Source organism: Astatotilapia calliptera, chromosome 4 (genome assembly GCF_964374335.1).
Source record: "Astatotilapia calliptera chromosome 4, fAstCal68.1, whole genome shotgun sequence".
NCBI classification, from domain to species: Eukaryota; Metazoa; Chordata; class Actinopteri; order Cichliformes; family Cichlidae; genus Astatotilapia; species Astatotilapia calliptera.
The window spans coordinates 4189141-4217058 of NC_137425.1; the positions used below are offsets into that span (position 1 = coordinate 4189141).

The 27918-nt window shown below is 41.6% G+C and overlaps 1 protein-coding gene across 1 annotated transcript; it reads right to left on the bottom strand.

Moving 5' to 3' along the window:
- On the bottom strand, positions 1-27259 carry radil2a (Ras association and DIL domains 2a). The gene is made up of 16 exons (XM_026164063.2): positions 26727-27259; positions 25462-25806; positions 24922-25157; positions 22356-22684; positions 18855-19547; positions 17916-17953; positions 16744-16913; positions 16557-16669; positions 12328-12547; positions 11941-12113; positions 8668-8812; positions 5604-5785; positions 5147-5504; positions 2220-2353; positions 1358-1497; positions 1-774 (listed from the first exon to the last, which is right to left on the bottom strand). The coding sequence occupies exons 1-16, from the start codon at positions 26852-26854 to the stop codon at positions 672-674; spliced, it is 3507 nt and encodes a 1168-aa protein (XP_026019848.1). The 5' UTR covers positions 26855-27259; the 3' UTR covers positions 1-671.
- Between the last annotated feature and the right edge of the window lie 659 nt (positions 27260-27918).

A 27918-nucleotide genomic window follows, 5' to 3' on the forward strand; every position in this document is an offset into this window, starting at 1 on the left:
TGCTAATTAGATTTTACTTTTAAACGACTGATAATATTTTCTGGTGTTACAGCAGCAGACTGATGATGAATCTATAGAAGGAAGAACCTGAAACAGCAGAAAACTGAGGGTTAATGTTCAGTCGTTCCTGCGATGAAACAAACGCTGCAACACAAAGACAATTTTCCTTGTTTTGGAAACTTATGTGGATCTGAGACATGCCCACAGGCAGGTACTTCTCTCTAACAAAGTAAACAACTGGGTAACATATTTTGGTTTTGGAGTGTAACATATAAAGCTTCACAGTTTTTTTAAATAGATAGAATTTAAAAATGAATTTGGAAATAGTTCCAGTTGAAGCCAGACGTGAGGGATCACGGAGCGGCTTGGCGGCGCTCTTCGGGGGCTGGTTTACTCCCCCTTTCACCGTTTTTGAGTTTGTTTTTAGAAGCTGGTAAAGAAAAAAAGAGCTTTTAAAACTTGTCTTCCCCCTCTGCCTGCCAGCAAAGCGCCTACAGTCTGAGTTCAGTTTGATTGTCTCCATCCCACAATGAGTCACAAACAAAAAGGAGGAAGTTCGTGTTCCTTTGGTTGGGGGGGAATCCATCCTGTGAGAAATACTGACTTTGGGATGAAGCTCACGCCCTCCGGTATTCCCAAATTGCACTTTATCGTCCACTAACGCTCTTCCTTCAGCAAGTTGCCAAAGTGGAGGCTTTGATGCCTGCTTTGGAGTCCATGTTGGCAACCAGAAGTTTAAGTGTGTCTCCGGATGAGCGAATCAGTTCCCGCCCACTGAAACGAACACACAATAAGTTGGAAGTCAGTTGTTGAGCCTTTCGCTTTACCATGATACCATAATGACGTGTTTTAGATTTCTGCTACTTTCTATTTAAAATGTTTATATTTAGAGTCGAAAGATTAAAAATACAAACAGTGCTGCGATTTCCATGATACCTCACATTAATCTGTGAACTGTTTTCTTAGATGTCTTAAGTTTTCTTTATATGATTTTCTTTTTTGTGCTTTTTATACTTTACTTACATGGTATATGTTTTATTAAGCACAGTTTATCATGTGTTTTGCTGTTGTTAAAGCTTTGGTAACAACAACGGCCTACATGACCTGTGCTGTACCTCAATATGGCTCCACTTCCATGATATGTGCTACTACTTAGATCAACCTTTAAAAACTTTGCACTGCTAATCAATTGTACGTTGACGACATCCAAATAGACTTACATCAAACACCGACTCCTCCTGTCCTTAACTATTGCTAGCTAGCTTTCTTTGCTCGGTCTCTCATGTGTTTATGTTGGACTGAGTTTTTGCAAACATCACAATTGCAATTGATATGCCATCTGTACTTTTACACTCACATGCTATATTCCATCCCGACCAGGCTGACACCGTTCACGGCCAGGATTCGATCGCCCGTTCTGAGTTTCTGACATTTGGCGGCCGGGGACTCGGGAACGACTGACTTCACATAAATGCCGCTCATTCTCAGCGGTGTTTTCTACATGAAGACATAAAAACATGACAAAAAAATGTGATAACTTGGAGCATTGAAGGGATTACAACATTTTTATAATTAAGTTATAATTTAAATCTATATGCCCCTCATATTTGCTAAATATTTTTTCATCCCTGGTGGGAGTAGAATTTTGCCATGATGCTGTAAACACATTAGAGAGGTGGTTAGAAAATTTGTTGATTGAAAGTTTGCTGTAAAAGAGGAGTGACACACTGCAGAAGCTCTGCAGTAAAGCAGAAAAAGATATTTAAGCTCCCAAGAGGAGGATTTGTATTTTTATTACACAGCTTAAAAGATGTCTGTCAGAATCAACAGATTAAAAAAATGACATAAAAAGAAAATGGAAGAAAATCAAGCAAATATTGCGGTGTAGGTGGAACTTGTTACATGTTGGTGTTTTCTGATCATTCTGCCAAACAATTGTTTAACTACGTATTTCGGGATAAGCATAAGGAAGCAAACACATCAGATTCAGTTCATTGTAAGAGTTTTATTGTGTTGTAGCACCTTATTTGTCACAGTGTCATTACAGTGTTAAGCACTGATCTGTAGAGTCTGGACTGCAGGAACATTTAGTGATTAAATGAGAGCTTTCAGCCTTCCAGCAGTTTGCAGTCTGAACTAATTAGTGTCCGATCTCATCAGTTAAACACACTTCCTCCTGCCTACTACTTTATTTACAAACAGTGATTGTGAATACGTACTGTCCCATCTACGAGTGCCAGCCCGAGACCGTGAGGCCCTTTGTGGAGCTCCACCGCAAACACTTCCTCTCTGTCTTCTTCTTCCTCTGCTGCTGCTTCCTCGTTTCCCGTCTTCCTCCCAACACTTCCACTGGCTAAACAAACACAGACAAACACATCAGATCAAAGAGGCGTCCAGGAGTTGATTCCCACACTGTTCTCCAATAAGTCTGGTGGGTGGAGCTTCTGCATGTACATCACAGACTGAATCTATTTTCAGTCTTTTTCACGCTGCTATAAAAGATGGACGTAGCCACAGTGACGTCAGCCAATGATGCGTGGCCAGAGCGTTAGCTGTTAGGGAAGCTAACAAGCGTTTCACATGACATAATCTGAGGCCTCAAGTGAGCATTAGAGGAACTGCAGATTTTCACATCATTTTATTTTATTTTTGTCCTGAAGTTGCCGCTTGGGGTCGTCCTGTCAAAACACCATCGACAGCAGCCTTCCCCCTCCCCAAAAATAAACCCTGATCCCCCCCCCCCCCCTCCCCCACTGTCTGCCCCCCACGCAGGACCTGCCCCGAACAATACCGCTGCCGATTAAGATTCCACGCACCAACCCAGCTGTAAATTCCCATGACGGATCCGCCGCTGCTTTCCTTCCCTGACATCACCTCCCCTCTGTCATCAAACCTTCACCAATCATCACGCGTACCTGAAACCTCAGAGCTAGATGCAGGCGAGCGCAGGACGAATATAAAAACTCTATTTACATAACTTACAGCATGATGCTCAAACGCTTCATTTTATTCATTTGCTTCATTTTAAAAAACAAAACACTGACAACATCATTATTATTATTATTATTATTATTATTATAATAAGGACAAAACAGAAGAAAACAAAGTTCTTTTTTTGTTTTTTTGCCAATATTCTTAAAGAAAACTTTTAAAAATAGCTTTCCTTGCAGAATGTGTCTCAGTTCTTATGAAGTTATATTCATGCCACATAAAGTTTTCATGTGATTTTGGAGGTTTTAGAAGCTAAACAACTGAAAAAAATAGCCGTTGGTTGTTATCACATGAACTTGGGTAACCTTAACTTTAACTGTCTTGGAAGGGACAAATTTATCACTTCTCATAATGATTTATTTAATACTTGATGAAAATACTGAAGCGTTCAAATTCCCCTGCAATTAGACTGAACAACAATGGGCTTTTATCATAAAACTGTAAAGAGAAAAGAAAACTAAAGCTTTTCCTCTTTACTTTGGTCTTAGTTTAATTTACAGTTAAACGTTGCAGATTTTAAAATCATATAGGAATGTGCCAATTATTTTCCTTGGAAACAATTTTATCGTTAGTTCATAAAGGCTAAATAAAAATACCAACAACCCCCCCACACACACACATAAGTGCTTATCTGTAATGGAAGAAGGAGAAGCAGGAAATTATTCAAACAGTGGAAGAAATGAACATTTAACATTTAATGGATCCACCTTTATATAAAAGTATAAACGGTGCAGATTAAACTGAGGGATTTCCTGCCCTTAAGTAGAGAGAAGGTGCCAGATGGCTCAGGTCCAGTGTAATCCTCAAAGCTTCTCAGCAAATTACTTTTGTTAAAAGCGTTAAGAGGGAAAACACAAAGCAACAAGTGACCAATGAGAGTAAAGACGTCTGATTAAGATCAACCAAATCCTGCTTCTGTTGGAGCGCTGAGGCCCACCGGGGCATCTGTCAGCGAGCGCCTTAGCACAGGTGATGAAAAGCGTTCCTGCAGGTTCAGATGTGAGGGATCGTTGGAGCAGATCCTCCTTCCTGAATCCACTACAGCACTTTTAACCATTACAGCCTCTGTTTTATATGCATGTTGTGTCTTTGGTGTGTATTTGGTAAATGTCTTGAGGAAATTTTTCTACCTACTTTGGGACTAAAAACACATCTTAGAGCTGAAGGCAACAAGCAGCTCCAGTGGCTGTGGCTCAAGAGGTGGCGCGAGTCCCCAACTAACAGAAACCCAAATTTCCCCTGAAGGCTCCACCACAGTGTGAGTGTGCGTCATGCCGTGTTGTCCGTCTTTATATACAGTCTCTGGATGTCGTTATTTTTCACAGTTGGGTCGAAAAATGTTTGAAACTTGGGAATTGACTCATTATTTTCTCAGCGACTCCCTCTCACTCCTACAGATGACCTCATGACGGAGGCGTCCATAAACAATAGGGGTGGGAGAGGAAGCTCTCTTTCCTCTGCACAGTGAACCCACCCTGAGCAGCCTTCCACTTGAAATTCCTGACCTCCAGAGTCAGTAAAAGAAGAAGAGGAGGAGGAGGAGGAGGGCGAAGCCACCTTTATGTGGACAAATATGCAGCCGGCCCACAGGGTCAGGCTGCTAAATACTCCCCTAAAGACTTAAAGGGGGTTTGAGAAGGAGACAAAGGTGGGAGTCACCCTGTGTGTCATCTGAATTAAAACGTGCTGCGTGCCAATGAAGCCAAGAAAGAACTACAAAAATGTGGTCAGGTTGTTGGCATGTGCACCAACTAAGGGGGCTCAATCTTTGTTTTAGTGACTGCTGAACATGTTCTACGCTCACTGACAACCAAAAAACCCACTAAAGCATCTGAGAAGCCAGAAAAACATAAGCTGAGCTCTGAAAATGATTTGCAGTACTGATTAACGCTCATATATTTTCATCAATGGCTTCAGGCCCTCGTATCCCACATGGAAGTTGTTGTGTTCTTGAAACATCTTTACAGCAGAAACAAAATATAAATAACTTTTATGACAGTAACTTCATACCAAACTTATGGAAGGTGAATGTTTGTTAAAGCCTGATGTTCAGGGTTCAAAGAGTAGATAAATAGATATTTAGAGCTTTGTTTGGGTTTGTATTTACTTGAGATTCAGACTGATACTTCTTTCCTGATTTGTAGCACACTCTTACCTTTCTTTAGTTGGCGGGTGCCCTCCTGCAGGTCAGCCTCCAGCTCAGCCAGCTCCATCCCCTGTGGGGTGTTGGGTGGCGTGAGCAGGCAGGATGGGTCCAGCGCCAGGCTCTTGTGGTAGCCCATGTCGGCCTGTCCTGGGAGGGTGTTCTGCAGCTCCAGGCTCTTCAGCTTCTGGGCCAGGACGGCCTCACAGCTGCTCAGGTCACCGGGAGGGACTCGGGCCTGAGCTGGTTCCGCAGATGTAAGAGAATCTGGGTCTACCGGGTCGGAGACCGCCTGTTCGGCGGGATCCTGGGCGACTCTGACCGAGGCCGAGGTCGCAGACTGGCTGTCTGTAGTCGTCTCATTGACAGGCTGAGTTTGGGCAAAGTAAAATTAATCAACAGAAGACGCGGAAACATCAAAGTGTCTCATTTAATGCTGTCTCGTTATGGCGCGCAGAGAGCTCGTTACCTGCTCCTCCGCTTCGGGTTCGGCTCGGGTTTCACTGCGAGGAAGCTGGCTGATGAAGTCCTGCAGACGTGCGAGCTGTTCAAACAGCGCCGGCTCCACGATGGGTTTGCCTAGCTCCAGGTGAAACGTGCTGCTGGGCAGGATGAGCGGCGGGTGGTTGTCGAAGCTCTCCAGGATGTCGGCTGCGCAAATGAAGAAGAGGAGAAGGGAAAGTCCAATCACCATCCATCAAAAACAACCTGAACTTCATTACAACTCTAATAAAATTTGATCCTGCATGTTTATGTGGAGCTGCTGGGTTTGGTTTAACGTTGATTAAAAGCAGTACATACACTACAGGCTGTTAAGAAAGGCTTTGATCACGGGTCACCAGATTGATACCAATTCTTTGTAATCAAGGAGACCAGTAAATTATGTTTTTAATTGTGACGTGCAACCAATCAGTAGCTCTGCAGGCAGCATGTTGCACTAAACCAGAATGGTGACTGTAGAGAGGGCATCAGAGCTGAATCAGGGGCGATCCCCTAGTCACCATCGTTCGCTGCCTACACGGAAAATCTGAAGTCACCACAAATAAAAAGAAATGCAGCTTCATTAAAGCGCAAACTTCTAATACGTCAGCCAAACTGGTGAAAGGTGGTTCTCACAAACAGCTGTAGCTCAGAAGGAGACGTGCCGGCTGAAACATTTTTTTATGGTTACAGCGATAAAAGGGTTGTTTTATCTTCACTTAGAGGAGGAGTTAAATATTTTGTATCCTTCGCATGATGAATACCTCTCAACAAAATCACTTTGATGGAATCTGGTTAATCTGAAGTTGGAGGTGAAAAAGGTTAGAGTGAGGTGGTGGTGGTGGCTGCGAGTTAACTGTGATTGGTGGAAACAGGCTGACAGGCCAGGATTACTCTCCACCGTACGCCCACATTAATCCTGCCAATGTTCATTTTTTTTCTCAGTTTCAGCTCGTTAAGCGGAGTCTTGCTCCCCCGATGAAGAAGCTTCACTCCAGCAGCTCTGAGTTAGAGTGTAAATCTTTTAACTCTGAAGTTTGCTCGACTTTCTGGAGTAGTTTTGTTATCAGTTCATTTGCAAAACTAACAAGATATAATTAACAATTCATTTTTTGAAATAATAATCTTTATATTGATTATTGATTATTATATTGATTTATATTGATTGACATCTGAAATCCATGTTTTTTTTACATTTATATTTTAACTTTGATTTTTGTTGAGATTGACAGCTTTGGGCCTCCGTAAATGTTACACCTCTACACCTCGACCTCTAAATAAATATGCACAAAACCATGAAAGGAGACGCGCTCACAGCTGCACAGGATAAATACCTGACAATATAGTGAGTATAACAATAAACAGGCGTCGTCAGCTGATGTTTCAGGAATTTCAAGATTGCTTCTCAGCTGCTGAGGAGAGTCTCTTCTTCTCTTTTTGTTTTTTAATCACATTATTAAACCTGCTGCCTGCCCTGTTATTTATAATGACATATTCCTCAGTCAAAATTGTCTGACAACAAGTTTGAGCATGCAAAGCTGCACAACAGGTCGTTCTGATTCCTCCTGAGTGAGGAGTCTGATTACTGCAGTTTGCTGTAAACAAGGTCGTCTTGTAGGGAGGACAAAACTGAAAATGTTTCTAGTAACAAAACAACACTTGCAGTATGAAGAACTTCACAAAAACTGCATTAAAATGCACTTTGTCAGCTCTTTGTCACAGCCTTTTAATTATGAAATCCAAGCAAAAGTAACGGGAACTGTTGATGACAGGAGAATGTATTAGGCAGTTGCATTTATTATTCATTCCCAATAAAAGTTATTACAAAAAAGGCATCACAGTTAGCCAAAACCCAATGTGATGTTTTTACATTTGTAAATATGAAACATTCAAATATTTGCATACATATTAGGGGCATTAGAAAAATATATTTTTTTGTGCTAATTTGCTTAATCAGAAAATGTTGGTTTATTTTTCTGATTGGCAGCAGCTGTAGAACAGCAGCTCGTTCATACCTGCCACGAGTCAATTAACAACATTCTTCTCAAAGGTGCTAAACGCTCTCAATTACAGACGAGGTTTGGCTCTTTGAAGTTTGAGATGAGTCCAAACTCATCGTTTTTCAGCCTGCAGGGTTACTTTAGTGATGGGCCGTGCTTTAGCCCTAAAACAGAAGGTTTTCCTAAACCTGACTAAGATGTTTTTAAGGCCCGAAAAAACCAAAACATAAAGGTCTGACTAGGCCACTGCTAACCCTCCAACCTCATAATGTGACCTTTGCAGGCCTCTAAAATTGATCATTTAGAATCTGTGCATTAAGTTAATCCTTAGAACGATTTTAACTGGAAACTGCTCGTTAAATCGACTGTTATTAACTATACTGGGGCCCAAATGCTCCAAGTGTCTGTTCCAAAAAAAAACAAACAATCTCTGAGTAGCACTGAGATTTAAAAACACTTCAAATTCTTTCAGTTACAATAAATCGATCAGTGTGGCTGTCCTCTCAGGTGTTACAATAAAATAGGGAGAATTTATGGGGCTATGACTCATGTTAGTAGTAAGAAGAAAAACTTGACATGACTTTGAAAGCATTAATATAACTTTGGATGTAGCAGCAGCGAGGTTTGGAGGGTCGCTGAGGTCAGACGGGTTGACTTACAGTGCTGTGCTTCCTAAAGAAATATGGTTAGGCTCTTAAACACATTAGCAGAGGGAAGATTTATGAGAATTGGAGGATAGAATGAAGGTTAACTTGTTCTCAGGAAAAGTGCATGTAGAGACTCAAACACCATAATATGGCAGGAAGAAGACACTGAGAAGGACCAAACTTGAGCTAAGAAAACATCTGCGATGATCCGTCCACAACAGCAATTCTTTCTGAAGCATTCAAATATTTGGTGTTTGGGACACTGTGAGCCCGTGGGCTGTAGTTACACAGAGAACTAAAAACGTGCTGCACACGAACAGAGCTGGTAAAAAGCCGGACAGGCTAAAAATGACCACAGACGGGACACAAGGCTGCTACGTCATCATTCAGTAAGTCTGTTCTTTACCCGTTCTGAAGGCGTCCTCTGCATCACCCAGTGACGGGCTCCATCCGGGGGGGCAGGCCTTCCCAGAGTTGTACTCCCTCAACATGTGGTGAAGCTGGGCGGGTTTCAGAGCAGAGAACTCGGTCCTGAGAGAAACCCAGGATGCCTGGAAGGACATAAAACGACAAAGAAAAGACAAAAACATCAATAAACACGAGGCAAAGCTCCTCTGAAGCTCTTCATGGGTTAAAATATGGGTTCATAAAAGAATTTCCCTGATGCTTTAGTTTTAAGTAGGAGTCATAAAAGCTCCTTATTGGACTGTATTTTTCCCATCATGCTTCCATATGAGCAACTCTCTCATTTACATGCAAAGTATTCTAAACTAACTAGATAACATGCAAACAGGAAGCTGTGGTAACACGGCCTCATGGGAAAAATGTGTCCACAGTAGCACTTAAAGTTTCAGTTTTTCTTGTGTTTACTCTCCAGTGAGAGGTGCGCGCTAAGTTTCACTAATCAACTCGTCCTGCGTGTTCTGTGCAGCGTGAGAACTGTAAACTCGCCTTTATCTCCACACTCTTAGCGGGAAAGTCCACATCGTGAAACATGGTGATCGCCTCACAGCTGCAGCCACTCAAGCACACTTAAGACAATATTTGATATTTGATCTTTTGATGAGTGCAGCAGTATAAGGATACAGGTGAGTCACCTGGTTGTGTTATTGAACCTACGGAGTCCAAAAGGATCAAAATTAAATACTTAAAAAAAACATTATCCTTATAAACATTAGTTTAGTTTGTCTTTGTCTTCTTTGTACGATGAGCAGAATCCCAGAATGAGATGTGCTTGTTCAGCTGCACAGGCCTTAACGACAGACAGACGCTGATAATGAGTGTTTTTCCGAAACATCGGGTGATGTCATCCTGCCAGCTGATCTGAGCTGAGCGTCTGCTGAAGGTAGCTCAAGGACACGGAAACAGGCGAGTCGCCTGGCTGCGTCATAGTGTGTTTGAAGTCCAAAATGATGCAAAATTAACAAAAACATAACCAAATCATACTCAATCATCTTTGTCCTTTTTTATTTTATTATATCCTTTTTGTTTTGTTAGTATGATGACATGTTATGACAACACTCTGCCTGCTGATGTTCCTGAAACACAGAGGATTCCTTCTGCTGGAAGTAGCTTGAGGATATGGAAACAGGTGATTCACTGCATACTATTCATGCATCTGTTACAGGACAAACTTTACAAACATGACACCTTTCATTCGGCCTGCTCCCACTTGAACTACTGAAGGTAAAGACAGTGCTCAGACTTGCTGGGGCCAACAGAAGCTGGAAGCTGCTCGGCCACAGAGACGCCACGCTGAGCCGAGGAGAAGAAGATGAACTTTAAGTTCCGCTTACAAACAACCCAAACTTTAAAAATGTCTCATTTTTAAAGATGTCTGAGATTTAATGTCCCGCTAAAATAAGGCCCTCCAGATGCCATGTTCTCTGGCACAACAAGCGACACCACTTCCCACATCTGGTAATTTACAGCTGTGCCAGCAAGCCACTTCAGCTCTTAGCAGCTCCAGATGGAAAAGCAGAAATCTTCAGAGGGTGTGCCGTTTAGCGGCAGCCACCAAGCGACCTCATGCCAGGGGGGAGGGGCGGCGAGAAGCAGCAACTCCGAGGCAGAAAAGACAAAACGCTGCGCCCGTCAGATGAGTCATGGGTGGTGCTGCGCGTCATGCAGTAAAAACAGGTGTCAGCCTCGCAGTGTGAAACCAGAGTTATGGTTCAATAGTCAGTAAATGTTTCCGTTTTTTAAACTGGGTATATGAAACACAGAGAGTGTACATCATGTTCTTTAATAATCAATAAGTGTGCTGTAGATGAAAGACTTCTTGAGGTTATGCACTGGTAAAAATAATGGTTGTTTTATATGACTGAGGTTATTTAAAGACAAACCATGTGACCTCAGACTGACACAAGAAGGCCTAAATATAAACTCCTTACCCGCCCACCCCTCAGTCAGGGCCAGCTTAAACTGCCCTCGTGTCCTTAAGTAACGTTAACTAACTGAATGACCTTCTAGGTGCTTTGTACCTGGGGAACTTTGCAGGTCCGTTTCCCTTCAGTGGCTCAGTGTTTAATAACATACTAAGTGAGAGCTCAGCTTCCTTCTTAGAGTAAACAGGATCTGAATAGGTAGCTATGTGAACAGCCTGCTTAAGGACGGACTAAAGTGGCGAGCTACCGCAGCACCACACAGGCTGAAGTGTAGACACAAATATGAGCAGGTTGTTCTCCGATTGTCTGTCAGCCTTTAAGATGATTTTTCTCCGCTCTGTGTTTGAACAGCTCCTTAAACGAGGCCTTAACCTGATAATTTCTGAAGTGTTAGTCCGAGCAAACAGGATATCCTCATCACAGCCAAGTGAAGTCAGCCACACCTTCACTGGCAGTGTGACATCAGGGTTTAAAACATTTTAGTGTGTTTACTCTGTTTCCTCATACTGCAGCTGTTCTCAAGGGGACAATAACCACAAAGCAAGAGCGTGCTTCCACAGACAGCACTGGCCTCGGCTCTGCGGCAGTGCTGTCAAACATGTGGCCCGGGGGCCAGAACAGGCCTGACAGTGCGTCTGATTCAGCCCGCTGTATGTTTTCTTTTTTCTTTTAATATGATGTCGGTTATTTTGTGGTAAAACAGAAATCCTTTCTTCTTCTTTCATTTTTTCTGTTGCTTCTTCCCTTTCAATGCTCATTTTCTTCATTTTTCTAATTTATCTATTTTCTTTCTTTTTTACTCTTCTCTCTTTTGTTCTTTCATTTCTTTCTCTCCTTCATTTCATTTTCCTTTTGTTCCTTTCTTTGTGTCTTTCCTTTATTCTTGTATTTACTCTGTTCCTTCGCTTGCTTTTCGTTGTTTTTCTCCTCCCCCTTTTATCCTTCTTTCCTTTGTGTGCCCCTTCCCTTTCCTCCTTCTCTTCTCATAACTGGTTTTTACTCGTCCAGTTTAAGATCAAACTGGTCTGTAAGGGGACCACAATCTAAAATGACTGACACGCTGCTCTGCGGTGTTACTGGTCACCATAATGTTTGACAGAAGGAGCCAAGAGTTTGGAAAATGTAATTGAGCTTTAGATTTCCCCAAAAATGGAAAGTTTTAAATGAGCCAGAAACATTTAACTCGTACACATTAGAGGAAATACTCGGGCTGGCGTAAACATGACTCTGCCGCTCGGCTACACCCGCCTGCGGTAAGACAAACAGGAAAGGAAAAGAGGATGTCCTCTGACCTGCAGCAGGGTTTCTTTGGGTGTGGCCAGCAGATTGACAGCAGCAGAGAGCTTCTGGAAAAACTCTGTGGCCAGATCACCCAGACCGATGCTCTGGATCCAGTCCATCAGCAGGTCCAGGTTGGCCCGGATCTGCACGCCTCGGGACCACTGATAGAACCCAGCGACAGATCCTGAACAACAACAGAGAGAGGACATGAATGATATTTAAGTTTATTTGCACGTCAGCTTTCATTAGAAGTTAAAGAAAGAGAAGCATAAACATTCTCATACATATAAAAGAGCAAAATAAGACAAAATATGAGAAAACAATAAGAAGACAGACTACAAAGAAACTCACAGTTAATATTATATTATGTGCATTAAATGAGAAATAACAGATCTTACCTCTCTCCATGAGGGTGTTGAAGAGCGATGCATTGATGAAGAAGAACAGGTAGGCGCAGAGCTGTAACGCGATGTCTGGATGCACCTGGAAGGCCGTCAGCAGCTTCAGCGCCTCCTTCAGGACCTCCAGGATGCTCTCAAGACCATCGGGCACTCGCAGCTGACCGCTCTCTGAGAAAGGGTTCCCATCCAGCAGGCCAGACAGGGCTGAATACATGCTCTGTGGAGGGGGTAGGAGACATCATGAACTACTGACATGAACTCCCTTTGTTATGCTGTGACTCAAGAAACAACTGAAAGCATGTAATGGCACATTAGGGCCCTCTGAAGGTAAAAACAGTAAAAATAGTGAATTTACAAAAAAGGGCAAATTTAAATACGCAGAAAAACTTGCGTATTTTTTTCTAAAAGGCTAATTTATAAGTAATTACACAAAGAGAGGTGCAACACAAATCACGTGTAAGGTGTGCAGGACATCATAATAAGACAGGAAGGCATTCACAGAGTGAACAGGAAGCCCTGCAGAAAAGCCCGAGGCTCACGGCACAAAGGGCAGCTGTAGAGACATGAATAGCCCAATGCTGCAGTTACACCACAGTTTGACTTATTTCAGACACACATGCGAGTATCTTAAGGGCCCTTTTCTTTCCTGATAAACTAAAGTCTTTTTCACACCGTTTTTGGCTCTCCTAGAATAAAGTCTGTTTTTTCTGCTAATTTGCTCAAAGAATAAACTTAAAGCATAATTTCACGGTTATACTTGCATCTCATTTTGTTCTTGGTGCTTCTATATGTCTCACTGAACAAGAGCACCTGTTGAATTGTTGATCGGAGCCTCTTTTTTTTTAAACTTGTAAATCTGTGCCGTGCCCAGAAAAGCTAACTAAACACTCAAAAATGATTCATACAACATAATCTGTTTATAACAGTTTCATTCTCCCACAGATTTAATGACTGTATGGTAGTGCTATATTTGCAGCATTCATAACCCAAACATGACCCTCCCTGCTGTTTGTGTGGAAAACGTGGGCATTTTTCTGATCTCCTAGAAAGTGAACTCGATGCTGAAAATCTGAGGCTGCATGGCAGCAAGTTTGTATTTACTTTGAGCTCAAAAATCCACCTGCAGCTTGAAGGAAGCAGACTCTACACTGACAGATTTACAGTGTAGATAAATAAACCTGCAAGCTTTTCGTACTGAATACTACCTCGCCGTCAGCTCTTATCACTCCTCGTGCTGCTGCTTAGACAATTCTGCCATTGTTTCACACGCATGACATCAACCGCTGCCTCATCAAACACACCAACACACTCACACAACATGACTAAGATAATGAGCTCAGACACGCTGACAGAGGCCGTAACCCTGCATGCCTGAGGCAACAGGTCAGCTGATAGTTTACAGTGAAACACAGCAGACCTGCAGGTGTTGAGCTGGGCTGATGGTTTAAAATTACTTTCTGTGCACATAGACGCCTTTTTTCTGCTTCTTTAACACATTTTTTCCACAGTTTTATTTACAGTGTAGTCACAAATAGCTTTAGCAGGGAGAAAAAGAAGAACTGAAGAGTCATACTTCACAGGAAATTAACAAAAAGACCCTTTTTGACTCCTCCTCCCTTCCTTTTTGTCTTTTGGGTGTTTCTCATATGACAACTTGTCTTCCTCTGCAGGAAACAGACTCATAGCCGCTAATCCTCCCTTTCTCCAACAGAAAAACAGTCAAGTGAAACATGTATAAGTAATACATGTCAAGACAATTCAGAGTACATTATATTCTCAGTAAAGGTGGAGCTGAGTGAATACAGAGCCTCAAAAGTGATAAATTAATGTCTGACAAACAAAACACTTTATAAGACTAAAAACATACAATAAGAGAATTATATTTTCAGAAAGTCATTCGAAATATCTTTGAGTAAACAAAACAGGACAGGCTGTTCCTGCTTCCTTCCTCAGAAGTTGCAGGGTTGTGGCGGTGGTGCAGTTTCTACTCATAAAAATCCTCAACATCCCAGACTGGTTTCAGATTTGTAAAAATATGCTGTCTGGCATTTTATCTCTAAGAAGGCAATGATTAAAGTTAAAAACAACTGAAATTCCAACCCCTCCCCCCTTTTTAAAATCTCTAACATTAACATATGAGTTGTAGTGTCTTATGCTCAGATTTAAGGTGGATTATCTTTCTCTGTCAGTCTTCCACTGCTAAATTCTTCACATTTAATGTTTTCTAAAATAAAGCTCAAACACCCAATCCAATGAACCTTAATCCACCATCATTTTGGAGTGGACAAGAGCTTTAAATGTTTGTGCTTTAATGTTGACTGGATTTGGTGTAAACCAGACAGCCTTAGAGTGCCACTTCAGCCTGGGAAAGTCACATAAAATCAGCCTAGGAGTGTCTCATCAGGCTGTAAAACTACAAACCCGACTGCTGTCAAATCCAAATCCAGACACAAGATGATTCCCAACATTCACAAGTCTAAATCAAAGAGTGTGCCCAGAGGTTTTAAGGGTTTAGAATAAATTATCTTCCTAACATCTGTCAGTTTCTCACGTTTCCCTTTAAAGTATCTTGTGGTGTTCCTCAGGGCTCTATTTAAGGGCCATGTTTTTTTTATCCATCCATTTTATTCTTTTTAACCCTTTCAAGCATAGTGGTCACTACAGTGTACAGCTATTCAAAGGCTGTTTTCTTGTATTTGATGATATACTTGCACATAAACACAACGCAGAGTGAATATTATTTGTGCGTTTGTCAAATTCATAAGTCAAAACATATGTTGTCCACCTAAGTGTACATGTATAAAACGCTCTGAAAAGTACATATTAAAAAAAAAAGAGTTCAAAACTCTGTTTTTCATGCCTGAAGATGAATAAAAATACTTAAGAAAAAAATCCTGATTGAGGTTGTCATAATTCATGCATGAAAGGGTTATGGTCACGGGGATGCTGGAGCCAGCTGTCACAGGGATGACACAGACACAGTCAGCCCATTACCCTCACATTGACACCTTCTGGCGATTTAGAGCCGCCAATTAACCGAAGATGCAAGTCTTTGGACTGTGAGAGAAAGAGAGTACCTGGAGTGAACTCATGGGAAGAACATGCAAACTCCACACAGGAAGGCTTCAAACCATGCTCTCTAGCTATGAGGTCACACTGCTAACCACCGTATCCCCGTGAAATAACAACATAGAATTCATGCCTGAGACTATAAAGACCTAAAAAAACTGTTTGTAATAGATGCATGTGGACATGTTGTTAAAGTCTGTTGGTTATCACATCTTAATCTGAAGTTGAATCTTACAGTTACAGCTGCATATTTTTAACTTGGGCGGATGCAGATTTACCACTTTTGGCTTTGCATCATTGGGCGTCTTTGCACAGCAATTGCCAGATATGTTCTGGTCAGTCCTGCTGATTATGAACATGAAAATGTGTTTTTCATTTTGTTTGCTGCATTTTTCTCGACGTTTAATTTTGCTTTTCAAAATATTCTGTCATGTAACTCGAAAGCTGGAGAACATTTTCACATTGTGGGTCTGCTTTTGTTAATCAACAAACCAAAGTGACCCAGAGAGAGAAGACTGTGTTTATGTTGCACTCAGTGGAAAACAGTGTATTTAAGACATTTAAAACATTTTAAAGACCAGCAGACACCATCTAATTATCTTTTTGACAAAAACAGCGACAAGCTGGTTTGCTTTTAATTGTTCAATTTTATGTCAGATATTCTCCATCCACCATCAGCTGTGTCCTGGCTAAAGAGCCACATTTACACTAATTATGTTTTCATTTAGTCTGCAAAATAATAATTCCGCTGTTCATTTTTGTTTGTGTTTAAATCCTCTATAAACCACACTAAAACACACCTGCTGTTCTTTAAAGCGTTTTGCAATGTAGCTTCAACATTAAAGAAAATGCTCACATTGCAGTTCTGGTTTATGTTATTTAACAAGCCAGTGTAGCCTCGAGGGAGAGGACTGTGTGTGTGTTTATGTCGTGGTCAGTGGAAAAGACACTCGCTCAGTATCTCACAGGCCTTTCCTGCCTGAGAGTTTGTGTTTCCATTCTGTTATTGTGTTTTCTGTCTGGACAACGCTCAATGAAAACAGAATACGCTGTTTGCACTAGACTTCCTGGTTCATGTGTGACCAACACTGAGATTAGAGAGGCCAAAGGAGATGTGATGTAATTTTTATGTGAGCTCTTTATGTTATCAAGCCAACCTTTGTTAGGTAGTAGACGGTCTGCTGGAAGGTGAACATGATGACTTCCTCCAAGACTGTCATGGCTTCCTCGCAGGCTGTCCGAGTGGATGATATCTCAGAGTCAAGCAGACCTGTAGAGACATACAAATAAGTCTTAACAGCACACACACAAACACAGACAGCGGTGAGAAGGATGAATGCCCACCTTCATCCTCCTGGTCCAGCCTCCATGGCAGCAGCTGTGGGACTTCATGCTGGATGAAGTGCAGCAGTTCGATGGAGTTAGCCATCCACAGCACCAGCGGCTGCAGGCCCGGGATCAGCTCCTTCATACTGAGCAGCTGCAGCTGCTCCGACTGCTCGTCGCCAGAGCTCCTGATATAAAACAACCAGTGGGAGATTAGATCTGAAGCAAGCCTGAGAAGACACTGTGAGCTGTCTATAAACAGAAAAAGGTTGTTACAAAGACCCAAGTGTCCGTTCAACAAATGTGATATTTATTGTATTTTATTGAACTACTTTAACTTTTATGTTCTTGTGTTTAATGAAAATTTTAATTTACTGGTTTTCTGGATAAATAAACTCCATCTTATCCTATCCATTCACTCTTAACTTCCCCGTTAAGGTTTAACATTTAACTGATTAGTACTTTGATAACCAGTCACGTGTTGTTTTGGGAGGTTTGAGTTTACTAAACAATTAAATGTGGGATGTTTTAAAAATCAAGCAATTACTATTAATTCTGCAGATTAACTGATATTTAAACTTACTATACGTATGTTTTGCCTCCAACATGACAGCCATGCTAGTCAGTAGTCTTTGGTTATCTAGTATAAAAAGTGGTCTCCATGTCTGCTTGCTTCAAACCATTTACAGTTAACTTCCTTTTTAATTTCTGCAAATCAGCAAAATACTGTGCGTGGTTAAGCACAGTTAAACACAAGTTCCTGCTCCACTTCAAGAAGCTGCGTTTTGTCTTTTCCCAATAAAATGAGTCAAAGTTTCTGATTTGTGATGGACTAATTAGTTAACTGACTGAAAGCAAATGTAGGAGGTGTTTTTATGGGTTTGTTATGACTCGCTGTGTTTTCTACTGCTACACAGCTGTTCGCTCTACATGTCATGTAGGTCATATGATCCTTTGGATTCCTCCCTTTTATCGAAGCCCACACAATGACCTCTGACTCAGAATCTGTTGACCTTTGATAGCTTTTCTCTTGCTGAGACAGACAGTTTTTAATTCTCATGATTATTCGTGATCACAACACAAACTTAGCTTTTTGTGCACAACCTAAAATTAAAATAACTTAACCCTTTTCTAGAGGATCATGTTAGTTTCATTCAGAAAGTATAAGAGGACATATATCTTGTACTCACATTTCTGGCTGGATTGCTGCAAGTTCCTTTGTCTTCTCCTAAGGGGGACAAAACACAGATAAGACATTATTTCATGGCTGCTTTAAGTTTACTAATGGGATGTAATGGGATGGAAAGCTGCTGTCAGGATATCCGAACATAAAGCAGTGTCAGTTTTGCTACTGAAAAGCATGGATACATGCATTTTTGGCCTTATTGCACATGCAATAGGAGTGGATGACCATTTAAATGAGTCATACAGATGTGATTTGATAATGTTTGTTGCACACAATTTACTGTAAATTGTACTAAATTTTATTCCCCAAAAAGTATGTTTTATTTTCCGCGTGATGCAGCTGTGACAGGAATGTTGATTTCTTTGGAAAGCCAGGGGAAGTTGTTATCAGAATGAGTGCGTAATTATTGTAGATGGAAGGCTCAAAGCTGTGAGCAGTGCCTGGGCATTTGGTTCTGTCCTGCAGCTCTTCATTCAGTCCTCAGTGTGAATGTTTAGAGTCAAATCTCACATATTTCAGGTCCTTAAAACTGAACCTAACAGAGCAGAGATCAACTGAACCTGATAAAGAGCGTTACTTACAAAGTATAAAGGCAACCAAATTACTTTTTCTAGTATTTAGTGACAATTTCTAAACAAAAATTGCTCCATAATGGAAACTGCAGAGCGCACAATAGCATCTGTGTGATTTTTCTCAGCGGTGCACACATACACAGAGCTCTGCGACATCAAAAATGGACTTTAAAACTTCTTCTAAATCTTCTTTCTAGTATCAGAGCTGTTAGATTTTTAACCTTAACCTTTTTAACCTCATTATCACTCTCACATTTGAAAACCCTAACCCCAAGCAAAAAAAGAAAAAAGAAAAAAACTGACTGGAAACCCAACTGCCAAATAATGCTTTGGTCATTAGATTTAACGTGCTGCCGAGTTTTTGTCCTTACCCATGTAATGAGCTGGATCTGATTGGACAGCTGAAGCAGCAGCTGTCTGAAATGCGTCAGCTCAAATGTGGAGGCTGAGTGCTGGATGCAGAGACTCAGCAGGAAAGCCGGTGTCAGCTTCGGTTCATTCCCACTGGGGTCCAACATGTCCAGGATCTGTTGTAGGACTCTTTCCTCCTGGTCGAGTTCATAGCTCAGCGAAGCCTCAGTGCCCTCCAGGTCTCTCCAACGAGGAGGTAAAGGCTTCCTCTGGAGCTTTTTCCTAGCCACCAAGGAGCCGCATGAAAAACAAGAGGTCTTTGAGTCAGAGTTTGGGCAGAGTCTGGTCATCCAAGGAGGCGTGTGGAGTGATCCTGGTTTGCTTGTAGGATCCTTAAACATGAACAAGTAGTGTTTCCCCAAGCCAACCAAATCTCCTGGATTCAGTTCAACCTCCTCTTTAAGGAGTAAACCATTTCGGGTCACGGGAGCTCCATGAAGGGGCTTCAGCATCGTCAGCGCCTTTCTGTGCTCTCCTCCTGTGGATGTTTGGCTGTTAGAGTCCAGTCGTCTGACACAGCAGTGCTGTGGTAACACATCTGGAGCAAACAGGAGGATGTCCACCTTCAGCCTCTCCTCATCTTCTCCAGTGTGATGCTCCCTGCAGCAGCCAAAGATGGTGGTGGTCCCACTCATGAGATAGATGACAAAATCCTGCAAAAAAAAAAGAAAAAAAAAGAAGACATTTGTATCAAATGTTTCGCACAATAAATTCAGCTGCAAATCTGGCAGATCAACTGCTTCGGTTTCCATTGTAATATCCCCCGTTTATGCTGGTACGCGCCCCCAATTCCTCCTGGTGTGATCTTTGGTAAGCTCTAACTGAAGACCTTGGCAATATTTAACTGTGAAGCCATATAAGTTAGGTTACAACTTCTATGACACAAGAAGTTGTAACTCAAATATACTTTATCCAATCTGGCATAAACTTTTCATTTAATCTGCCAGTACTGACTAAAATGTGATAAGCACAATCCAACATTCATGACTTTGTCACTGTGGGTTCCGATCAAGCCATAGGAGTAGTGGGTGTTCTCTAATGCCACCTATTGGGCACAGGAAGTGATTTGTAACTCGTTTGTGGAACTGCCAAAAAGAGTCCAACAGTTTTAGCTCTTCCTTAAATCACACCTGTACACAGAAAACTGATGGTGGATGGAAAGCAGTAAAAAGACTCTTATTCTCTGTTTATCTGCACAGGTTTTGGCTGTGATTACAGTAACGAGCGCAGCTCTTTGCGAGTGAAATGCTCTCGCTGTTGGACTCTGTACCACCAGCGAAGACTTCCTGCTGTGTCTTCCATGACAGCAACAACACAAGCTTTCATTTTGCAGCCTTAATTCTTCCTCTAATGCAATTCTATTCTTCAAGCAAACATTCATTCAAAGTAGCAGTCAGCGGGAAGCCTGGGATTGATTTCCTTGTGTAACACTTTGGAAATAAACCAGGAGTGTGCGTGCAAGCAGCAGTAGGATCATCTGGTAAAAGTACAACTTGAACTGGCAGAGCAAGGCAGGACAGGAATGGAAGGGCTTATGAGCGAGACGGTGAGGACCAGGAGCTCAGGGTCACCACGTTAAGACTCTTAGTCAGGCGATGATAGCCTATCATCTCTGCTGCCTAAAGCCAAGCAGCCTCAGCGTGAAGGCAGGGCTACAACAGCATTCATATGAGAGGGTGTTATTGCTTTGTTACTTTTAAGATATAAAGGCTATTTATAGACAAAATGATTAATAACTGGGATGCATTGCTGTAATGGGTAATGGTATCAACCAATATTCCACCAGTCAAACAATATTCCACCATCAACCAATATTCCACCAGTCAAACATATGCTGACTCCACCATCCTGACTGAAACACACTCAAGCTTGCTTAAAAACGCAGCTCATTCAATAACAATAAAAAGTTAATGGGCATCGCGCCACCGCAGAAGTTGCGGCTCAGCATCAAAACTCTCTCTCCAATGAAATAAATGCCAAGGAAAGCCAAATTCAGTTTTGTTTCTTTGGTCTCCAACAACACAGTTTCAAAAAACAACCCAAAAATCAGCTTTCAGTTCCTGTTGCACGACTGCTGGTCCGCCACAGACCCGCCTCGTTCCTTTGCTTTGGCTTTGGGTCGACCCATTGTTGCAGAGTAAGATTAGGTCGGCTGCAGCTCTCAGTGTGCTGCCGTGCTCCCAGCATCCTGCTCAGTCAGCAATCCCCAGCAGCGGGGATAAAAACACTGCGAGAAAGAGCTTCCTGTTCCTGGGAATGGGCTAAAGCCACAGCGTGCTCTCTGGTTTACTGTGCAAAAGAGATTTTTAAACAGGCGATGTTGACAAGGACAGATTTTGGAAGTAAGGACAGTTTGAAACAGAGGTCAGGTACACTGGTATGTTGATTACAGCACAGCAGTGTTTACATGCTACAGTTTATCCTTCTAATCAGGACTGCCTCTTTGTTCTGCCAAAGATCCTAAGCAGGTTTCCTTCTGACAGAAGGTTGAGCACTCTGTTCTTCATCCTTTCATTGACACATGATGACACAGGGCTCACCCTGAGCCCGAACAGGATCACCTGGTCCTAACACACCTGTGTAGCAGTGATTCCGCCCTGTCTGACTCTCTGACTGAGGGATTTTCTCCTTGCGTTACATAACAAGCTCAGTTCGCCACTATATGTTTCTCTTCCTCTTGTCTCTTTTAAGCTTGTTTGCTTACACGCTCACAGGACACACTCAAGGGCAATAACAGGTCTTCACAGAACCAGGTTTATTATACTTAACTAAAACTTTACAATAAAAATCAACCTCAAGTCTTTAAAATGTCAAAGAAGGAGTCCAGAAACTGCCTGCAAATCTGCTTGATTATAAGTTTTCAATCATCTGTAGGTCAGCTTTAAACTGTGGATACTATTATTGGCAATAACTTGGTTAAATGTGACCAGGCTGAAAACAGCACTGAAAGAGAACAACAGCACCCACCTGTAGCTGATATTACAGCAGCACATCGTTCTCTTCATTTCCAGATCCATATTTTTGTTGTTTGACTATACCAGAGCAGTTTTGCATGAGTGGCAGGTAAAATAAATAAACAAATAAAATCCTTATTTCTCTCACACGGGGTTTCGTGCAGGCCCCTCAGTTCAACCTCAATCCAAAACAAGCTGTTTTAGCTTCTCCAACTTTAGACTAACTTTCATGTGATTTGCTACCACTCACAAATAAGCAAGTGGGTGGGACTTCTTTCCCTGAGTTGACCAAATTAGGCTTATCCTCTATGTGACATCATACACAGCCCAGGGTAGGAAAAAAAGTAACTGAAACTGAGTGTTTAGAGCAGGCTGAAGTCTGAGCTTACAGGGATAACTGTTTCCTACAATGACCTCATTATCTGAAACTTTGGAGTTCAGAAAGGTCTCATCTGCTTAAGGTAATTATAGTTATATACAGATACCTTAAGTTGGTCTGCCACTCACCTGTCTGTGGCTGTAGCCCTGCAGCAGGAGGAAATAAGGGAAGTCAAAGGGTGGGTGGATGGAGTACTGGGTTGTGTTATCATCGCTGCTCTCCGTCTCTTCCTTTTCCATGCCAAGACGCAGCACTTCCTTGTCGGCCTCAGCCTCGGGATCCTCTCTGAGCGCACTCTGTTGGGCCTTGCTAGCCTCCTTGCCCATCGCGGACAAATCCATCTCGCTGAGGCTCCTCCAGATGCCGAGTCCATCTGTGTCCTCCCCACTGCTGTCCACAAACAGGGAGGTCACTCTGGAGCGGGTCTTCTGCAGCTTACGAGCCTGGGCATTGATCCCTGGGTGGACAAGAAGATGCTATGTCATCGAGTGTGTTGACACCTGAGTATGTTTCACGACTCATTTTGGACTTTTAAAAAGTCTTTATCTTCTTACTATAAAAAGCTTCCAAAGTTTGGTGCAGTAATTAATTCACTCTATGCTGATGATGCTAGACTCTATCCGCTTGTTAGTCTCTTAGAAAAAAATGATCTAAAATAAAATCCACAGAGCTCAAGGACGTCTTAGTTTATCAGATCTTCATTACCTAGAAACATCCGGCAGCTCTTCTTCTTGTGGTATACTTAATCTCAATTAATCAATCTCAGGTGCGCTGCAGTGATATTTCTAACTGACAGATTCAAGGCAGAATTGCACAGGGTTACGGTCAAAGATGACTTTTGTGATTATTACAAATTAGTAGTAGTTCACAGGTAATACTAGCCCGACTACAGCTTATGTTACTTAGGTTTTTGTATAATTTAGTTCATAACATCTACTTAATTATATAAACAACAATAAAGAACATCATATAGATCAAACTAAATATACTAAAATAGAGATACATAAAGTGTTTGATGCTCCAGTTGCCTCGTGTCACTTAATTAAAAAATAACTAATTCAAATTCAGAAATAAACCATTTAAAATTAAATCAGGACAAACACAGCAGAAGACTGGACTTCTCAAATTTGTGTGGCCTCTATTAATAATGTCAGCTTTAGACAAACTTTGAATCGGCGCCAGGAAAAACAGAAGAACTACCTCTCGTGTTTTTAAAGTTATCTTTACGATAAACAGAAATCCTCCCAAAATTACTCCGGTCATCCGAGCTGACTCCAGCATAACACTTTTCTGCTCTGGCTTCAGTTCAAATGCAACATAACTACAGGAAAAAGGGGGGAAATGTGCAGGGAAGGTGAGATGTGACCACCTCTATCAGATACCAGCAGCCGCTCTGTCGGCCTGACGTAACACAAACACTATTCAGCTCGTTGGGAGCCATTAAGCGAGGTGGAATGTCCACAGGGTCCGGCTTCACACCCGGTGCTCCACTGCCCTTATCAGCTGTGGAAATGGGTGTTTTCCACATTGTTCAGCACTGCTGTGACAGGCTGGGCTTGATGCCTAAAAACCCGGCGGAGGTAAAAGGCAGCTTTCCCCCGGTCAGAGAGGAGGAAGGGGAGGGTAGATCACAGAGCTATGAGAACCAATGCAGAGCTGCACAGATATAGAACTCTAAACGCCAATATTTGAATGTGACTTAGATAAGTCTTTTATGTATTAAACCATTTTTGTAGTCACCCAATACTCTCATGTGTCACCAACAGCTTCTCAACTGCTTTCTCTGTGAATCACCCTGCATGAATTTTTCCATGAAAACTGAAAGCAAAGCAACACTAACTAATGCTAGCTTAGAAATGGAGTCTATTAATCACCAACAAATTACCGGCTCATAGAACAACACAGAATCTAACAAAAACTCTGCATACAGGGAAAAAATATCTGTCTTTAATTTTTGTCTTTGTTAATTTGGTCTACCCTATAATGAAACCTGTGACTGCCTGTGTTTATACTAAACTTCTGAAATCTTAAAATCTGACAAATACCAACCAGTTTCCTGACAGCTAAAACAAACTAGGAAAAAAACCCTAAACATTCTTAAACTAATAAATGAGAAAACTCAATCTGAAAATGAAACTGGAACGCTAAAAACTAATAAACACTGTAGACTAAACACTGTACCTTTTTTAAAATGTACAATCAGCTCAAAAACCGTAATTTTAAAAAAATGAAGAAAACCTTCAGTAGAAATCAAATTATAATTAAGGTTATCTGTAATTTAAGCTTCGCGCTATCAGACCAATCCTGATTAAAAAGCCGTCAGAGTGTCGGTCCAGAGCTGAAAGGGACCACAACAAACGTGAGCCAAAGTCAACAGGACCGCTCAGCCCCCAGAGCGCAGGAAGTCAGTTCTGACAGAAAGAAAAACACAGCAGCTATAGGCCTGGTGGGAAGAGCTGCGTTGTGCCTTGATGCTTTGCGAGGACCTTATGGACCCTTGAATTAAAGCAAAGAGCAGGGCAGCTTTTGTTTCCTCCTGACCTCTGCTGCATGACTGTTTGAACCAGTGATAAGAGGCACAATGAAACCCAGCAATAAGAAACATCTAAGGCTCCCAAGGCTAAGGCTGAGTGATTGATAACCCCAGTGGGAGGATGTTAGGGTCACGGTGCAGGTGTTAGGCACCATGCATACCTGCTGTGATCGTGTCCCTGTCCTTTAAACTTTGCTCTTCCACGCTCGCCCGCAGCTGGATCTCAAAACGCCTGGAGAAGCCATCCTTCGGCTTCCACAGCGACTGCAGCATCAGGGGCCTCTCGCTGTCACCCACAACCCTAAAGCACTCTCTCTTCCACTGGTTATCAGCCCCCGTCTGGCCAATAACGTCGCACAGCACGTAGTTGTTGGGGTCTTCTTTTTCCAGACAGTACCTGAAGAGAAAAAAACAGAGAAATGAAGCATTAGCAATAAGTCTGGAAGTTGTTTTTCACACTGAAGCAGTCGTAAATGTTTCTGATTTCTAAGTTTCCCCTTTTTGTCCTCAACATCGGCTCAGAATCCAGACATACTTAATTTACAATTAGATCAAATAGACAAAAGCAGTAAATTCTCACATGTTAAAATCTAGTTTGACCTAAAAGTAGCACTACTTCACTTTTACTTTGTTTCTTTTAGGAATAAATCTTATTGCAAGGACTCAACAACATGTTTTAGGACCAAGAGAAAACCTCTTGCCTTTCCAAGGCCTGCTTCACCAGCTCCTTTGCACTGGACTGAGTAGTAGCCAGCACACTCTTGTAGTTGGTCCCCTGGCAGATGTCACTGCCAAAGATCTTCAGGATACCAGGAATGGACATTTGGCTGGATAGCTCAGCCGGGTCGTCCACAACCTGGAGGTCTCCAGACAAGCTCCCGCCACTACCACTCGCCACCTGGACATGCCGTCCACCGTCTCTCAGGTTGGGGCTTTGGTTGAACACAGTGGAAAACCTGTTGTTGTGGCGGCGGATTTTGCTCTTGGCTGGCTGCCGGACGCCAACGCTCTCAGCAGAGCGGACAGTGCTGTTCGAGTTGTTGGACCTGATTGGAGTGAGAGGACAGAACACTAAAAGATCCTGCACACGAACCATGATCTGTCTAAAGTTCTCCACTTCAGACCCAAATTTAGAACTGAAACAAACCAGGATTTTGTTTTTACAGTTATCTAAACTCATCAGCTAATTGTTTGGTCTCTGTGAACCTGTTTAAACCTTTACATAAGTCATTATGTTACCTTAATCAATAGACAACTATGTTATTCTCATTTATAGCATTTCTATTGAAAAAAAAAGCAGAAATACAGTCATAAAATCTAACTGAAAAGAAAACATGGGCCAAAATACTGCTAACATATAAAAAGTCATTACTAAGGCTGTGTAATTGCTCCTTTAATTAATATAGTTGCAATTAAAGCTGTAACTTCGTTTTTTTCTCATTATAGGTCTCCTACCTAAGACCAGATATAACTCATTTATCCTTTAGTACAACAGCTAAAAATAAAGTTAAACGCAACGTAAATGAAATTAAATGTTAACTTATTAACAATATTTCCCCCATAGTCTTAATTTCTAATATTATCATCATTACAAGCATTAATCATGCACATCTTTATATTCATCTCAACATCAAATGACTTAATTTCTTGGTGCACTGGTATAAAATGCAGATATAGCAATATAAATTATGTCTTAATGTGCAAAGTTATAACTGGAGCTGGCTAATGCGTATACTTAAAACGATTACATCTTCTAAAACTAATGCTGCTGCGATTATAAACCTTTATGTTTCTACTGGAGGTAGAAAACAGGGCAGTTCTTGTTTCCCACCGTTGCCAATAGCATTTATCATAGGTTGGAGTTACTCTCCAGTATTCTACACTGTAAGATTACTGCTGTAGTAAATTGGCGATATGTAAATAAAACTAATTAAAATAGATTCGATTAAAGCATGTAGAGACTTACTGGACAGATCCATTGCTGGGTTTCCTTCCCAGTTTGGCCAGGCGCCTTTTGGGAGAGCGGATGAGTAAACCCACGGGAAAGTTCAGGGTTTGTTTATTTACGTGGCTGCTTCTCTCCTCCGAAATCATTATTTTAACGTTTTTTCAGCTTCTACATAAACATGGTGAACATGGCTTTATTCACAACTAGTTTTCAGCGAGCGTAGTCTACTATTTCGACTCCCAGAAAATCAGGAAAAAGTGTGTAAGTACTCCAACAGTGTATCGGCATCCATGAGAGTTCACATTCCCACATATGCTGAAGGAGAACCAACTTCAAGCTGCTAAAATCGGACCGCTGGAGGGTAAAATCCAAACTGGAGTCGACGTTAAGGAGGAAATACAAAACAACAGACGCTTACGTTGCTTTTTATCCGTTTCTGAGCTGTAAAACGAGTGAAATCAAAGCCAGGTCCATGATAAGAAAGCCGTTAACTCCGTCCGGAATTCTGAAGCGGACTGAATGAAACTACCTGCTGCTGCACGAGCCACTACAGCAACACGTCACCGCGGCGTCACGGTAAGGAGCGAGGGGGCGGAGCTAATCACAGCAACACGGGCATACACAACTGTCCTTCCTACTTTGTGAGGACCTGCGGGCACGTAAAGCGGAGTCTCACTTCTTTTAGTCTAATTAGTTAGCTAGTCTTTAGTCTCATCATACTACTTGCATAATACTATTAACCTGCCATTAACGTAAGCACTAAAACCACGACTAAACCTTTAATAAACACGCGCCTGAAAGTGAAAAACAGAAACGTTTTAATGTCCTCAATAGCTTGGTTTTAAATCAGGATCGGTCCCCACAAATGTATAGAGACAGGTATACACATGAACACACGTTACTTTATATCTATGAGAATCTCATATGCAAATAGGAGTGCCCTTTCATATATTTTTTAAAAATGTAATAGCAATATTTAAAAAAACAAAACATTATTTTTGGTTTCTTGTTTTACTGGGTCCAACAAACAGATTAGTGAAACAAGGTGATATAACTAAGTTATATAACTAAGTTCATTTAAAAAAGAAACCTTAAATTAACTTTGGAGACTTTTTGGCAACGTTAAGGAGTAAATAATTAAATAAGGAATATTATTGAAAAATAGATGTTTTAATTGAAATGAGGGAACAATAGTAATATAGCAAAGATT

Coding starts and splice junctions, on each gene's coding strand:
- radil2a (XM_026164063.2), bottom strand. CDS start 26,854: ATGATTTCGGAGGAGAGAAGCAGCCACGTAAATAAACAAACCCTGAAC. Junction 25,158..25,461: donor GTGAAGCAGGCCTTGGAAAG/GCAAGAGGTTTT, acceptor TTTTCTCTTCAG/GTACTGTCTGGAAAAAGAAG. Junction 16,670..16,743: donor GCTGGACCAGGAGGATGAAG/GTGGGCATTCAT, acceptor ATGTCTCTACAG/GTCTGCTTGACTCTGAGATA.